We start from the raw sequence: 16,879 nt of genomic DNA, 5'->3' as shown, positions 1-16,879 counted from the left end.
CAGAAAGTCGAAGCTGTAAGCTGGTGGAACTGCAGCTGTCACATGGCGCTCTGGAGCCTGAAACCTGCTGCTTGAGTAATTACGTGACAGCTTCCCTTGCTTCGCAGGGTAACTTGTGTGCTTTGGCACCACGCACGCAAGAGCCAAGCGCCGGCACTTTTCACCTCAAGAGCTTTCCCGAGGCGGCTGCGGGGAGCAGCTCCGCCGTCCTGCCGTGCCTGACCTCAAGCCTCCCCTCAGCACTGTTCTGCAGCCCACGAACACCTGCACTGTCTGAGGAGGGGCTGGGCGCCGCTGCCTCGCCCGGCGCACACAGGCGGTGAAACGCCCGGCAGCGCTGCCCCGAGGCCACGGGGTGGCCGCGGGGGAAGAGCCGCCCTGAGGCGGCGGTGCTGCCCTAGGCTACCCCTGCCCGGCGGCGCAGCGCCCAGAGCCGGGAACAAAGCGCGGGGGCGGAACGGCGCCGCGGGGGTGCCGGTTCGCACGGCCCGGCTCACGGGGACGCCCCGCGGGCGGGGCGGGTTCCGCGGGCGGACTACTCCTCCCGGCGTGCCCCGCGGGCCGTAGCCGCGCGGGGCATGCCGGGAGCTCGGCAGCGCGGCGGCCTCCATGATCTTCCCCTCCCGCCGGCGCGGCAGCGCCCGCTTGCCTCGCGGTGGGCGGGGCTTTCTCGCAGCCGCTGCTCTGAGCGACGTCCACGCCACCCTATCAGCGCCGGCTGTAGCGCGGCTGTAGCCAATGAGCAGCGCGGGGGGGCGGGCCCCCGCCGCGGCCGGAGGTAGCGGTAGTGGCGGCAGCCGGAGCGCGGCCGTGGGAGGGCGTGGGGCCCGTGTTGAGGCGCAGTGTGATCGCTCGGGAGCTGTGCGGGTCCGCTGGGGCCCGGGGGCTCGGTCATCGGCCCTGGGGGGCCGCGGCGACGGCATGGAGCAGGCAGCGCCCAAGAGGTAAGGACCCTCCCCGGCGGCCCCTTCCTCGCCCGGGAGCGGTGGCACGGCCGGGCTGAGGCCTCGGTCCCGGGGTCTGTGAGGGGGCAGTGGGACAGGCGCGGCGCTGAGCCTGGCTTAGCGGCCGGAGGCCTCTGTCACTGGGGAAGGGTCTTCTGTACGGTGGATGCCCCGAAATACACCCTCCAGTAAATGCCCCGGCGGAGACGAACCCTTGGGGGCTGCTGGAATTAACAACATTTTTAACTTGAAGTGAGGGAAACTTGGTCGCCGAGCAGAGTCCTCTCTGCCCTGAGGGTCTCTCATTCGATGGTTCAGGTCTGTGGCAGGAGCACACGTGAGTAGTTCTCTTTTCACGTCGGAAAGTGTCCTTGTGCTCTGCTGCTGGAGGGATGGATGCTTGTGGGGGTGGGCGTTGCATAGTTGCAATTGCAAATCATGGAGTGGGAAGAGACAAAACCCAGGAATATTCCCACAGTAGATGTATTTTCTCAATTATATAGTCTACCAGGTCATATTAATTAGTGTGCACATTTTAAAAAATAATTTATCATTTGACTTCTTAGTGCATAAAATAATTTTGCTTTGTGTTAAATTTAAGTTTAATCATATATTTCAGTTGGAAGAAGATATAGTCGTACAATATACAGACTATAGTAGTGTGGTGTACAGTATGTAGTTACATGGTTTACATATATATATACTGTCTTTGAACTCTGATTTTTACTTTTGCTTCCTGATAATGAAAAATCTAGGGACTAGATTTTTTTTGACTGTGATAAAGGATGTTAGATAAGTTTTTGCATTAGTCTTTAAAACCTGTACATTCCCCATTTAGAAAAAAATCTTTAAAAGCAGCTTCCTGTAGGATGATAAGACTTGAGAAGAATGTAGTCTTAAACATCTGATGACTTCTCCAATAACACATCAAGTGACAGTACCTGCTGTGGAAAACTTTGAAAAAGAATTGGTTTGTAGTTGCTGTCTAGGGTGGTTTTAGCAGGCAGTGGAGTAAGAAGGGACAGACCTATGCTGTACTTTCAGGCTGGCAGTGCTGCATATCTCAAATGAAGGAAGTAGGACAGGCACCAGCAAAAATTTAGGAAAAGAAATGGGAATGGCTGAGATCAATGTCGCCAGCAGCAGTGGAAACCTTGGGAACTGGTGGTATAACAGGACTGAAAATCAAACTCTGAAGTTAGCATAACCTGCCAGGTCTTTTGGGGAAGATGTGGCATTTGTCGTAACTTTATTGACTAGCTGGAGGTGTGTGTCTGGCCTAATGGAAACTAAGAGATGTTTAAATCTTTGGTTTAGGTCAGAAAGAACTAGATGTGGGAATGTCTAAACTCTGGTTTGTTTTTATATTTCACATGTGTTTTGAAGCTTATTTCTGGAAATTTGTGATGAGAACTCAGATTTGTTTCTTTAGTGGAGGGGAAAATTTGAACTCAGTAAGATATTAACTCAGGTTATTTCTTAAGGTCTGAAGCAAATTTTTCATGGCTGTGCATAGTATCTCCTTTATTGGTAGTTTTGTACAGTTTCCCAGTTGTTGGTATTCTCAACTATTCTAGGCCACCCCCTTTTTCTGCAAGTCCAGAAGAAATACAGATTGTTTTTTGTGGGCTAAATTTTTGGTGGTGTCCTTAGATGCAGTAGTGGTGTGAAATGGACTGTGTTTACTTGGCAAAACAGATGTGAACACCAGAATTCTTTACTTTGGTGCCTGTTGTTCACAGGAGCAGTTACTGAGAGGGATCTATTGGCATCATATCTGTGGTGCAAGACATCCATTTACAGGTAGTAGGAATTTCATATGTACAATAAAAAGCTGCATGGATGTCCTGGAATCCCAGTGTTGCCTCACAGGTATAGGGCACTTTTATCTGCACTTCCTTGTAGAGAAGCACACGATGCAATTGCCTGTTGCATAAATCTGTAATACAGCCCTTCAGAAAGCAGCAGTGATGATGCCCAAGTGACGTTCTAGGCCACTGTGACTTTTCAGTGGAGGTGCTGTCAAAGTAATTAATTTTTTTCCTTTGACTAATTTGCATTAGCACTGCAGCAGTAACACCAGACTTTTAAGGGAGACTCATTTTCAGAATATTTTAAACTTTAGAAATAATTTAGAGTAGATGGTCTGATTTTATGCTGAACAATTAGTGCAGTAGTTGACACAGTGTTTTCTTGCATCTTGAATCTTTAATTGTACTGTAGATGTGCTTTATAGTTTTTTCTCTCGCTAGAAAAGAGATTTGCTCTTGAAATAGTTACAAAATGTGTCTCTTAGTGGTGTAATTTTCCTTTGTTGTTATTGCTTTGTTTTTCTGTATCCCTGGCAAGCTCACAAATGAGGATACAGGTTGCATACAAGGGAAAAACAAGTTATTGACAGAATTTTCTCAAGTATGTAGGTTTTAATCTTGCCCATCTCCTGCATGCTGCTGCCAAATAAAAGGCTGCTTAACAAACATGGGAAGTGTTAATGAAGGTTTTCCAGTCCTTTCTTTAAACTTGAGTTTAATGTTCACTGAAAACCATAACTTTTCAGGTTTTGTGGGAAGAGGAAGAACTTGTTCTTAGAATATGAACTGCTTGTGAAAAAGGTGTTTTTTAAAGTCTCTATCAGTGGACATGTTGGCAATTGTCAAGTTCCTCCTGAAAATGATGAGACAAAAATTTTTGGGCTTTATTGGCAGAATGCTAAATGTACGTACACGGCACAGTGGTGTCTTAGACTTGCTTCTACTTGTGTGAGTGCTGTGAAGCAGAGCAAATGTCTCAAGGCTTTCACGTGCCACCTCTACTTCAGATGACTGCAGAGATTGCTCCTACTACCTTCTCTTTTAATATATCAGTATAATTGGTCCCACCCATTCTTTTTAAATGTTTCAATGTGCTCGTTCTTCTGCACAATAAACCACATATATTCATGTTTCTTGGAGTGGCTGTCAAGTTTTTTTGTAACTCATGACAGTAATTGATGGTTTTCTATTCTTTATTCCAGCTTTATTTTAATTTTTGAACTTTCAGGGATTTTTTATCCCTACCTCTGTAGCACATCACCAATTTATTTTGTGAAATCTATATATAATGACTGTAGTGTACTATAGTCGTATTTTTTTTCTTTCATTTTTGGGATGGAAATCTCTTGCTCTTTCACATTGCAGTTCAAGTTTTTCTGATCTTTATGCTGTGATTGGGTGCCTCCTAGGTTTTCCTTTTCTAAAGTTTTGCTGATGTTCTCAATGGCAAATAAGATTCTGGTCGGAATAGGAATTAATGTTTTCTCATATGAACTGGATTTATAGAAGTATAATTATTTGCTAGGATGTATTTTCCTTGTTAAGAGACTAGGTGTTATGTGGAAAGTCAAACTTTCTTGGAACAAGAAAATCGTTTTCACAGGTCTTTCCCAGAAGTGTAGTTTAGTTAATCCTTCCGGTTTAAGGAACAGCTTCCCTTCTGGAAGACCTCTAAAATAGCTCATAATCACTACCTGATAATTTAGATTCTAGAGAAAAAAAGTAACCCAGAACAACTTTCTGTCCAGGTTTTATACTGAACTTCTCTGCATCTTCTTTGGACTTTCTCATATATGGAGGTATATACATGCATACACACACACACATATGGCACTTGCATGCTTTGGCCAGAGTAAAGCAATGCCTAGATTTGCTGATTTATTTGTTCTGTTTTAAATGCTTGTGTTATGAAAGTGGAGGATCAGTGAGGGAGAGAGGAATGAGATACATTCTGTCTTTCTCTCCTATTGTTCTTGTGCTCTTTGTCTCTTCATTTTTGCCTCCTGCCCCCTTTTCACTTTGCCCCCTTCCGCCTGCTGTTAAAAGCTGATGCTGAAATCTTAGATGTGTTTCTCTGCCCTAAGATTGTTGCTTGCTTTTAAGCAACAATATACTATTTCTAGTCTCTTCTTGTATTCTGCTCGGTGCTTTGCAGCCAGTTACACCGGTTGCCACCTTCTTCCTTGTTTCTCCTGGAGTTTTTATCAGTGCTGTCTTCACTGCAGCCCTTCAGGGTATATCGCCTGATGTTCTGCAGTTCAAGAGCTGAATATTCTATTTAAACATCCAGAAACAGAAATCATTAGAATGTCTGAGTCATTAGGATTTTTCGTTGGTTCAAAGAACTGTGGTGTTGATACTATCACTTGAACACCGGACCCAGCATCTGTGCTGTTACAGTGCTTGTGAAAGAGTGGGAGGTACTTCGAGCAGGGTATTTGGTGATGACATTCCTGAGGCCACGTACCTTTCTCACTGGAAATAGGTTTTGTATTAAGCTACCTTAGTGTTAAGTGTGATTTGGTCTTGTAACATGTTTGTTAGAGTTGGATAATATGAAAATAATTTTAAAATTACAGAATGTTTATTTTTTAAATCTCCTGGTTGCTTCTCAAGTATTCCAGATAATGTTTTTTGACAATGACTTTGGTTTTGATCAGTTTATGTCTGTTTGTGATTGTTTCACTGACTCTTCTCAGGCATTCACAATGCCTTGGCGTTAATGGTGCTGTTGGAACCCTTTTGGTATGGATTTTAGCAGGCATTACTTTTCCAATGAGGAGGTGGAAGTGTTCTCTTTGTGGGCATCTCCAGTCAGGGATACTGTATGCTTTCTCTTTTCCTGTTGTTACTAAAATGTTCAGTCGCTCTGCTTTTCTGTTTAGTACATCTTTTGTTACACAGCTCCTTGACTGAGAGACTCGGCTAAAGGTTATGCTTTTTATTTTTCAAGGCTCTGCTTATATTATAAACATACTGTGCATGGAGTTTTTTGGTGGCAAGAAGGGGATGATGGCAGCAACTTATTCCTGAATGCAGTCTTTAAGGCTGCATATAATCTGTTCAGAGAGGAAAAAAATTTGGAACAAAGAAGTAAAATGAATGATTTATAACTTTATTACATACCAGCAAAATTTTTCCTCTTTGATTTGTCTTAACATATGCTTTTTCAGTAATGAAATATGTGCTTCTCTGCAAGGTATAAGTTCTGTCTTTCTGCTTTCTAGTGTCGAACCAGCAGGGAGAGAGTGAAAAAGAAAACAGAGTTTTGTTCTTGTAGGGTAATTTTGCAGACATTATTTAGCTGTTTTCATTTGATTTTTTTTTGCTGTTTTTCTCCGTGTTGATGAGTTGTGCCTTTACTTTGCTGTGAAAATTTTTATTTTCCCTAAAGACACAGACTTTCCAGCTTCTTGAATGCTATAGCAAACTGCATGGTCTTCATTGTAGTTAATGCACCTTTCCTTACTGATTGTGGATGCTTTTTATGTTCATGTAATTGCTACATCTGTGAAATTATTCTTTGATGTAAAAATGTGTGCACGCTTGTGCCTTCTTGCTTTGCTTCCCTTGTTTAACACCAATCCATATGACTTGTGTGCTTTTACAGTTACTTTACATTCTTTTCTTTTACTTAGATGGTTGGCAATTACAAATCTATTTTGACTCTTGAGTTCCCTCATTGGTCAGGGTGGTGGTTTCAGTTCAAAACCAGGCAGAAACACTAATTTCGTGTAGTGATTTTGGTTTGCTAATTTAAGTTTTTTTTTTTTTTAATTTTGAGATTTTTTTGGCTAATGCACTACAGAATGTGTGGGGTTTGGTGCTGGCTAATCACTAATACACTCATTTTCTGCTGTGAGATAGGATTAGGAGAAAGGCAAAGCAGGCTCAAAACTTTAAAAGGGTACAAAAGAGACTTTTATTAAAAGTAATTAAAGGACAAAAAAAACCGGTAGTAAGGTTTTCATCTTTAACATGTGTGTTTCACAAAAGCTTGTTTAGTTTTTCAGTAGTTTAAAAGATTGTTAGTTACACAAGAACTACATGACTTCCCTAAATTTCCTCTCATTCTGAACTCTAACAGTCACTTTAATTTTTATTGATTTTATGTATCACAGAATTGCATCTCCTAATATGAAGGGGTTTTTTTTCAGATCACTGTTCTTCCACTATTAAGATTTGTCAATTTTTTTGTCCATACCCTCCTTTCTTCCCCTATTTATTTCTAGAAAGTGTTGTGGGATAACTTACTTTCTGTAAGTTCTCAGTGATCTGCTGTCCTTCAAAGTTTCCTTTTTTTATTCCCCTTTTCCTCCTCCTGCATATGGAATACATTGGCTATATTTAACACCACAGCACCAGCTTTTCTTCAGCTTATCTTCTACTTTATTAGTACCCTTGGCTGTCATGTAGAGTCACCTTATTACTTCAGTCTTGCAGCAGAATTCCCTATAACTTTACGGTGAAGGATTTACATGCTGCAGCCACCGGTCCCTGCTGCAATGTGTGGTGGTTATATTTTCCTGTGCTGTGTTCAGTGTTAGCTCTAGTGCAAGCTTGCAGCCAAGTTGTGTTTTGAGATTTGCAAGGAGTCTGAGGGCCTGGATAACTGGGAATGCTAGAGACCAGGGAAAGGCTAGGACTGCTTGTAGAGGACAACAAATGGTGGCAGAAGGGAGTTGAAAGTGCTGGAAGAAGCCATAGGGTGTTACTGAGTGATTTGAGACCATGTGCGAGAGAACTGAGGGCAAATATGGTGTTGTTACGTAATTAGAGATTTTGTTGCATCCTGTCCCTATGTGTATTTGTAAAGATGCAAGAGAAGCTACCCCAACAGCTCTTACAGTACTCAGCTTTTGGAATTTCATCCTCTGCTGCTACCTGGGAGGTGCTACCATATGCTCCCAGAATCATCTTGACTTCAGAATTCTGCTTTTAATGATGTCATTCACTGGCTGATGAGGGGTGCAATTTAGAAATGAATACTTCACGTGAGTGAAGGATTGGTTTATAAGTAGAGAACAGTGTGGCATCCTCTAAGCAGTAATGGGCATGTGTTTGCATGCTGACTGTTTTTTGAGGGAAGGTAAACTTTCCTGAATTCTTTGTCTGTTTCTATTTCAGCAAAGGAAGTAATTTGAAGAGTGAATTGGTCCCATGCTGCTTTGAATTGAGCGAACATTAATGGGAAAGTGATAATGACAAAAATTGTCAGAACTTTATTCATCTTATATGATAGTTGATTAAAATTTTATTGCTATTACATATTAATTTAATTTTCATTGGAATATATTTTTCTTTGTAATAATTTATTCTGTCTGCTGGCTTGTGTGAAAATTTGCTTGAGTTCTTTCTCCCCCCCAAAAATAAATAACTTTTGTTCTTCTTTTAGCAAACTGAAAAAGCTAAGTGAAGATAGTTTAACTAAGCAGCCTGAAGAAGTCTTTGATGTTCTGGAGAAGCTTGGTGAAGGGTAAGTACAGCTATTTACGGGGGCATAGGATCAGAGGGAAACAATGCCTGAAGCATATGTTGGAATATTAAGTTACAGGGAGAGTTACTGTAAATGTCCTAAGGAATGCCTCTATAGGCAAGTTTTACTACTAAGGCAAATGCATGCATTAGTAGATTTCTACACTTTCCCTTATATATTTATGCATTTTTGATGTCTGTTGTTAACACAGCAAATGTACTTGCACCTGTAATGGAATTAGAAAATCTAAATCTTGACAAAAATTTCTGCAGTCTTGACAAAGCATTCTTCTGTCTTTCCTGAGGTCCTGGTAGAACTGATCTTTTTGCAGCCTGAAAACCGCTCAAACTTCTGCATGAGCATGTGGCTTCTGTGACTTTTTTTGCATAATGGAAATCAGGAGCAATTTGCCTTGTTTTTTTAAAAAAAATGTCTCTTATTTTTAGGTCTTATGGTAGTGTGTTTAAAGCAATACACAAAGAATCTGGACAAGTTGTAGCAATTAAACAGGTCCCTGTGGAGTCAGATCTTCAAGAAATAATTAAAGAAATCTCTATAATGCAACAATGTGACAGGTAGGTATGACATTTCTGTTCCCTTTCTAAGAGTCTATGTGAAAATGTATTAGTATTTGTGATAATAGCTGAAATATAAGCAGCTGCCAACTGTTTCATGGAAAGTAAATTGTCCAACATAGACTTTTTAATTAAAGGAACCACTTTGTGGACCTCCTTCTCCTTCTGTCCTTATTTTGGATTGAATGATGTACAAATAGTGTACATAACAAAAACTGTTGAAAGAATAAATACTGGCCTCTGCTTTAGAATTCTCCATGCTTGCTTCACTTTACTTGGGCTGTTAAGGCCAAAGGTTACTGTTTCCTTTGAATGTCTTGGGCTTTGTGAAATTCTGAGTCTACCTGTTTCAGAAGATTGATAAAGATGTTTCTAGCAGAAGACGAATGACTAGCAGTTAACTTCCAGAAGAATATTCTCTTGGCTGCCTTTTTTCTGTGGGAAAATCCCTTTCAAAAAGTGAACAGTCTTGTAAAAGTGCTGATGGGTTGTTACCTTACACTTGTTCACAGATCGTAGGATTGCAGATCTTGTAGAAGAGGAAGCTTTAGTGCAAAGATGCAAAAATTACTTTGCTATTTCTGTTGTCTATGGAGTTTTGGGCTCTTCAAAATCAAATTTATTAGTGTCAGTCTTTAGGCAAATATGAACAGTGTTTTGAGATTGCACAGCACTTGATGTTTTGAAAAGATCATCTTGTCCTGATTGATAATAATACCCACTTGTTGCTGGGAATACTGGCACAGTATAAATCTGATAAGAGATGGTCACAAAAATCAGTGGGTTTTCTTTAGAAGTAACACAGCCTTCCTCACTTCATGAATTTATAAGGAGCAGGATCAATGTGTCATGCTAGTAAATGGTAGACATTTGGACTAGTTAGGAGACTGACTCACCTTTCCTTCTGAAAAGGCTAATTCATTTAGTGCTAACAGTTGCTCTTAAATGAAATAGGTTTTTGATAGTGTTGACCTGTCTTTTTCTAAAGATAGTATCATGGCCCTCTCCTCATATCAGTTGTCTATATGAAGAATGTTGCTGCCAGAAATGCTGATCCTAAAATACAGTTCCTTGCTCCAAAACAAAATGGCGTTTGATTCTACCTCATAATGTAGGTGTTCTGGTGAGAAACCACTGTCTGAAATCTCAGTATCTCACTTCCTGACTTTGTGGGAGATAGATGGCAATCAAACTGTAGCCTTCTTTAAGTTCCTGCAAAAAACCCACCCCAAACCTTCAGTCTTTTATTTCCCTAAATATACCATCTAATAACTTATGAAGGAAGATCCTTTTTATGTTTACCACATCTGTTTCTGCCTTTCTTTTGCAAGTGACTCCAAGGAAGCATTATGTCAAGTGACAAACTGATGAGTAGCAAAGCAATATGTTCTGTTTGTGGCAATACTGTCACTTCTTATGAGATGCTTCAGTATGAAAAGTATTTGCAAATCCAGCAGGCTTCAAGCCATCACTAGATTCTCTTTAATAAGAAAGTCTAGTCCTGTGCTTGAAATAAATTCATTCTTGCAAAACTGGGAAAACATGGTTGAGTTTCCATGTGATTTTGCTCTGGAGAGAAGAAAACAAGGCAGTCTTTCTAAGAAGAGAAACATTCAAGAGAGGCCGTAGAGGAGGGAAAAACAAAGCTTTTTATCAGATGACTGATGTTTGGGAAAACTATGTATTTGAAGATTGCGGAAAACTTATATACATAGTAGTGCCTTTATAATTTTATTAAGTAATCATAATTTACTCTAAAAACACATTGGTTAAGCTAATTACAGATTTAAAATGTATTTGGTTGCACTTTCTCTTTAGCTGTGTCAAACAGTAATTTTTAGCAAAAGGTGTGCTGGTGATTTTTTTTTTTTCCTTCTACTAAGAATTCATCTATTTATCTAACTTCTTTTTTTCCATTTAGTCCTTATGTTGTCAAGTACTATGGCAGCTACTTTAAGAACACAGATCTATGGATTGTTATGGAATATTGTGGAGCTGGCTCTGTTTCAGACATAATTAGACTGCGTAATAAGACGGTGAGTTGGTTTTTTTTTAAATATATATATAGCAGTTCATAAAATCAACTTGTGAATTATGATTGGAAGCCAGAAAAAAAGCCTGGAGTTACAAGACAAGATCTTGGCTGATGCCAAAGGGCCTATCTATGCCTTGGTTCCCAGGAAACAAGCTCATGCAGTTGCTGACTGTCTCTGTGCATTCCTCTGTCACCAGCAGAAGCAAATGCATTTTGAAATACAAAGATCTTGGGAATTTTTTGAAAATTACTGCTTTGTAGAAGGCAAAACCGTGGTTTCTTTCCCCTACCCCTTCCACCTTACAGTCTGTAAGCAGCCACTTAGTAGCGGTATAGATTGTAAACGGGTAAAATTGTCTCACTCTCACTCAGTAATTAGGGAGCATGAGAAGTTACTGGCATTACTCAAGGAAGGAGAGGGGGAAGAGATGCTAACTAAGGAATGTGAGACGGAAAAAAAATGAGGGTTGTATGGAAGTGTCTTCATGGACTTATAACAGCAGTAATATAGAGGAAGCCTGTAGGAAGCAGATATTGTTTGTTCTAATTAAGAAATAGCTTCTCTGAAAAGTGTTTTGTTGTAGGTGTCAAGCAACCTTGAATTCCTTTGAGTGCATTGTTTTCAGTAATGGGCTGTAATATAAAAATACAAGAGGTACTTTTTTTACCAGCAAGTACTCTGGGGTGGCACTACTTGCTGGGCTTCACATTTTGTAAACACTCACTGAAATGTTCCTTGCACCTTACTTGGGAGCAGAGGGGGAAAATAAAGGAGAGAAAAGCAATGTTTAGAAAACAAAAGACATAAAAGAAAATGGAATCAGGTTTATTAGGAAGTGGAGGTGATGTCGAGACTAAAGGGAGCCCCTTTGGAAAAGGTGGCTTGTATCAGGGCTGCTGTAATGTTGAAGTGATGGGGAAAAGCCAAACCAATGTGAGATTGCTGGAGTTATGCAATCTTCAGAACTGGTGTTCTTGCTGTTGTATATTGTCCAAGGATCAGTAGCTCCAGTAAGAAGTGGCACAAGCTAGTCCAGAACTTAAAAAAACAAACCAAGCCATAACCCATTTAAAACAGAATTTAGAAAAAAAAAAAAAAAAGAAGCAAACTTGTTTGTTCATTGATAGAAAATGCTTGAATTTTTATTTTAAAAAAGGTGTGCATATGAATGTGTGTGTACTTATATAAAATCAGGCTATCTAGTTTTTCTTATATCTGTTGTAGGATATTGGCACAGTACATATATTAAAGATTTGAGGGGAAGGGATACTGGAGTCTTGGAGCAAGTGCATGCTGATGATCAGACAGATTATGTCTTCAACTGCTGTTTGTTTAGGTCGATATGATTAAACAGGATGAATTCTATTTTAAGCCACAGAATAATCAGTAAGTGCATAGATTCCAACGACAAAGCTTTTGTAAAGGCAAGTCATGGAGTGCATGGCTAGTAGAGTTCTGTGAAGGAGTTGTTAAGGACACAATTAATGCTGGCTGGTGTAAAGTTGGTTGGATGTGCTGAAATCTTTATGGACAGACTTACACACCAAAGGCTCTTCAAGCAAATACAGCTGTAATTGGGAGTAAATGGGAAGTTCTGTCACGGGTGGGTAATTGTTTTAAATATAAGAAAGATGGTGTTTTGGCCTACTGCATGGGTCTGTGCTATCCTGTTTCAGAAAGAGGGTAGAAATACTGGTGAGAGAGGTTATATTCCTAGTGGTAGAAAGTGGCAAAGACTTGAAAGGCTTTATGGTACTGAGAAAATAAGCACAACTAAATGTCAAGAAATGCATTCAGCTTGGTGAGGAAGGCAAAGTCTTTATATTCAGATTATGAGCACTTGAGCTTAACTTTTAGTAACAGCTGAATAAGTAAAGTGGTTGTCAGAGGTTACACTGGTACCAAGGACAAAGCAGAACTATGGAAGTTGAAGAGGGTAACAAGGGTGATAGAAGTAAAGACTACATCTCTAGAAGCAGATGCCCAGATGCAATTGGATATTTCTGTGATGGGAAGAGGTACCTGGAGGGAGAGACATGGGGAAAGGTTTTGAAAACCTTGCACAGTGCCAAGAAAGTAAGATGTGGGTATCTTACTGTTTATTACAAAACAAGAGGTCACTCGTCACAGTAGATGCAAAGCAAAAATTTTTTCTTTGCACATGATGATTAGGGTCACAGTATAGTTATAGAAGTTCTCAGAGGTGCTGAGAGTTTATTTTCAAAAGGCAACTAAATAAGACCGGGAAAAAATGACTGTGCACTCAAATAGGTAATGACTGGAGCAGGAAGTCTGTCTACTTCAGATCTCTGAGGAGGTCAAGCACACAACTATCACAGTTTACTTAGCATGTACTTACATTCAGGCAAGCTATCAGGCTGGACAGAATTTTCATATTGGTGTAGAGTAGGGAATGTTCTAGTGCCTATAACAAAATAAAAAAAAAAAAAACCAGAGCAAACCCCTCAATTTCTCCCTTGCAATGCCTCTGTCTCGCAAGTTTTGGAAGATTTAGGTAGAGGCTTTGGACGTGTTTGAATTTTCTTGCTCTTTGTGGAACAGTGGCCTGATCACTCAAACTGTTTTTGATGGGAAGCTTGTGACTGTTACTGGAATGAGGCTGCTTAAACTACTTAAGCATTCTGTTGATGACCTTGCATTTTATTTTTTTATTTATTTATTCATTCATTCATTAAATGGAAATAAGAAATGGTTTTGTAGTAAGGAAATATATTCACTTGCAAACAAGGAGAGAGTTGTTTCTTATTTTATCAGAATATTTACTGAATACAGTCAGACACATAGTTATGTATTCAGTAACTTTCCAAAACTGTCAAATGAAGACTGTGTCTGGGCCAAGGAAATGTTTATTTCCTGCTTCTTCATATTTGAGGAAAAGAAATTGAGAAAGTTGAAGTAAGAACCCTTAAGTGCAGTGGCCATTAGGATTATCATTTGGACTTGATCTTAAAGGTCTCTTCCAACTTAAATGATTCTAGGATCATTATTAAATCAAGTCATAGGAAAAGATAGATTTCTGCTCCTGTTTGGGGAGGAAATGTTAATATGTTTTTACCTTTGTTACTTGTCTCTAAAACTAGGAATTTATCAATCATTTTCTGTTTTTGTGGTTTCCCTACTTTTTCAAAAATTGTGTTTGTCTAGAAAGTGAACAACACTGAACTTTTTTCCACTGTTCTGGTCAACTAAAACCAAAGGAAATGGAATCCAAAGTTAGGGTATTTTTTAGTGACTGTTTGGAGCCTATTCATATGGAGAAGTTTTCAGCTTAGCAAGAGCAGGCTCTTGTCCAAGAGGCCTGAGCCATTAATTTGAAGTTAAATGGACCCTCGCAATTCTGCCTGGAGTCGTCTAATGTGCCAGGCAGATCAGCAGCACTTCAGCAAATCCACGGTGCTTGTTAGCACCATGGGGTGTGGTGTTACATCAGTCCTGGACAACAAAGCTTAGATCTAGTTTTGTCTACTTTCCTCAGAGACTGGTTTGGGAGGTACAAGTATCTTATGCATTCTAACTGTGGGTTGCTGCCAGAAAGGGCAGTTCGGCTGCTGTCCTCTAACCTGACTGATGTGTTCCTCCTGCCTTTTCCATGCCTCAGATGCAGTGATTGTCTGTGGCTGCAGGATGATCTTTGATGAGATTGATGATATAATGGGGGAACTTCCTCTCTGTTCTGTCCTCCCCACCCCCTTATGAGCTAACTCAGGACTTACTGTGGCAGCACAGTGGCTTGATGTGATGCAAGGAACGAGCAGTGCGGGAAGGGAAGGAAGAGCATGTATGAGACTGACTTTCAGTGTCAATAGATGAGATAATTACAGTGTGAAGCAAGACTCACTGGCTGCTCTTAACATAGGGGAATATATTTACACACCACCAACCTTGTCTCTCTAATGATTATTGAAGATGCATTTGCTCATCCACTGATCATGATTAACTAAGTCATTCTAATCCTGACTCTTTGGGGACCAAATTCAACTGACTGAAACATACCAGGTAGTGGCTATGTTGTAGGTTTATCAGACAAACCTGTCTTATTTGGGTCAGTATTGTAAGTAACGAGTAGGAATGGATAGCTGCACAGGTACTGTGCAGTTGGACCCAGAGATTGTGCATTTTATATCTAAAATTACTTCCTTTACATGCTGGTTTATCAGTTACATATGTAATGCCTCGTGTACTCTTAATGATTAGCTTCTGCTCTGTTTTCTTAGCTAATTACTTTCTTCCATGTGTTTAAGCTCCACTAATTCAAATGAATAGTGTATCTAAATCTCTGGGAGCTGTATTTAAATGACCTACTGGATTTGCTTTCTCTGTATGTTACCATGGTGATCCAGGGTAAATATTTTGTTATCTGGGCTAAAGGCATTTTGCTCATAAGGATGTTGTTTTGCAGTTTTAAGCAGTTGTTTCTCAGTAATTTCACAGTTAAAATATTTCCAATTTGTAGGCCTTTGCTTCACTGAAGTTCCTGTGATTATTAGCTGTAAAGCAGCTGTCTAGGGCCTAGTACCTCTTGTATTTTTTAAGTAGAGTCTATTGCAGTATAACTTCCTCAGTTGAGCCCACATGGATTAATTAATACCCAGACAGTCCATACACAAAGACTGAAATTCCTTCTGCACTGGCTCACTTGCTTATCTGATCTTGGTGTCCATGGACAAGTCCATCCTGGCTGTGCTGCTGACCATGTTCTGTCAGTGGGCCTTCCAGGTGATGAATTGACTCAATGGACTCATCAGCTGTGTTGCTATTCGGAGACTGATCTTTAGGCCAACATTCTTAAATCACTTTTCTCTGCAGCCAGGTTGAGGAAAAGGAGGAAAGAACTTGATCACAAATGTCCTGGTTGCCTTATTCTGTGTTTAGCCTTACAAAAGCTTATACTAGCTTCTACAATGCAATCAATGCAATGCTGAGATTATTCAGTGCTTGTCTAATAAAATCCTTACTATGGCTCTGAATGATTAACTGTTATATAAATGCTGGGAATTGTTTTTCCTTAGCTCTTTAGAATAGCATTGTAACTTACTTAAGAAATGGATTGTACTGTCTGACTGTCAGAATGATAGACGTTTCTTTCAACCTTGGATTAAACTGTATTTATCTGCTTGGAAATTTGCTCATAAAAATTACTTTTTTTCCCTGAGCTGAAAAATCTTTGTATGCCAGAAATAAGGTGCATGTTATGTGTTGGCTAATTTTTATGAAAGAAAAGGAAACTGGAGCTAGCTACACTGGTATTCATCCATTTCCAAAATAACTGTGTATATATTACATGCAACTACAGTTGACCAAAAGCATTCAGAAATGGGGAAGTTTCAAAACAAAGATTGGCCATGCAGCATCCTCTGGTAAATGTGCTTTGTGATACACTAACTGTCCTCTCTTCCCCCTTTTTCTACAGTGTTAGCAGATCATGCTCACTCAGTGAGGACTAATATGCTATTAAATTATACATCCTCTGAAGTCCTGTGTTTGTTTGTAAAATACTATAACAATTATCTCTCCACAAACTTTATCTGACCTTCCTCTTTCCATTAAAAGAAATACTGCTGTTAACTTGTGCCATGAACATCTGCAAGTCAGTTCTAAGAAGAATTTGACTCCTGGGTGATTTCTGTAGTTTCCTACATGTGCATAAAAAGTTGGAGTTCATTTTGTGGGCAGTCCTAAAACTAGCCTTGTAATATTAAAATGCTCAGCATCATGTAGTTCACTTTCTATTTAAAAAGTGTCCTTGGAAGAAAGCTTACAAAATGCTACTTCCGTTCTAATGGCTGTATTTGCTGGGTTTCACAATGTTTATATTTGCTACTGATCTCTTTGCAGTCAGATCACTGCTAAAAGATGAGAGAGACTATGGTATGTTGAGGATTTTTTCTGATCTGAACAGACTGGTTAGTTGCACAGTTAACAGATCTCCTTTGCCTCCTCACCCATGTTTTAGAAAACAAATCTGTGGAACTTCTGGGAGAATAGCAGAAGTTGCATATGTGGTTTGAAGCACTTA

General features: G+C 40.0%; 1 protein-coding gene across 1 annotated transcript in view; it reads left to right on the top strand.

Annotated features, from left to right (window-relative positions):
* The first annotated feature begins 813 nt into the window (after positions 1 to 813).
* Positions 814 to 16,879, top strand: part of STK3 (serine/threonine kinase 3) — a 128,867-nt gene continuing 112,801 nt past the window's right edge. Inside the window, exons 1-4 of the mRNA XM_053985527.1 lie at positions 814 to 944; positions 8,151 to 8,231; positions 8,678 to 8,806; positions 10,728 to 10,842. Coding sequence (XP_053841502.1) covers positions 922 to 944; positions 8,151 to 8,231; positions 8,678 to 8,806; positions 10,728 to 10,842 — 348 coding nt within the window. The 5' untranslated portion in view covers positions 814 to 921. The remainder of the gene's footprint in view (positions 945 to 8,150; positions 8,232 to 8,677; positions 8,807 to 10,727; positions 10,843 to 16,879) is intronic.

Source organism: Vidua macroura, chromosome 1 (genome assembly GCF_024509145.1).
Source record: "Vidua macroura isolate BioBank_ID:100142 chromosome 1, ASM2450914v1, whole genome shotgun sequence".
Lineage (NCBI taxonomy): Eukaryota > Metazoa > Chordata > Aves > Passeriformes > Viduidae > Vidua > Vidua macroura.
This window is presented reverse-complemented; position numbering and strand designations above follow the sequence as displayed.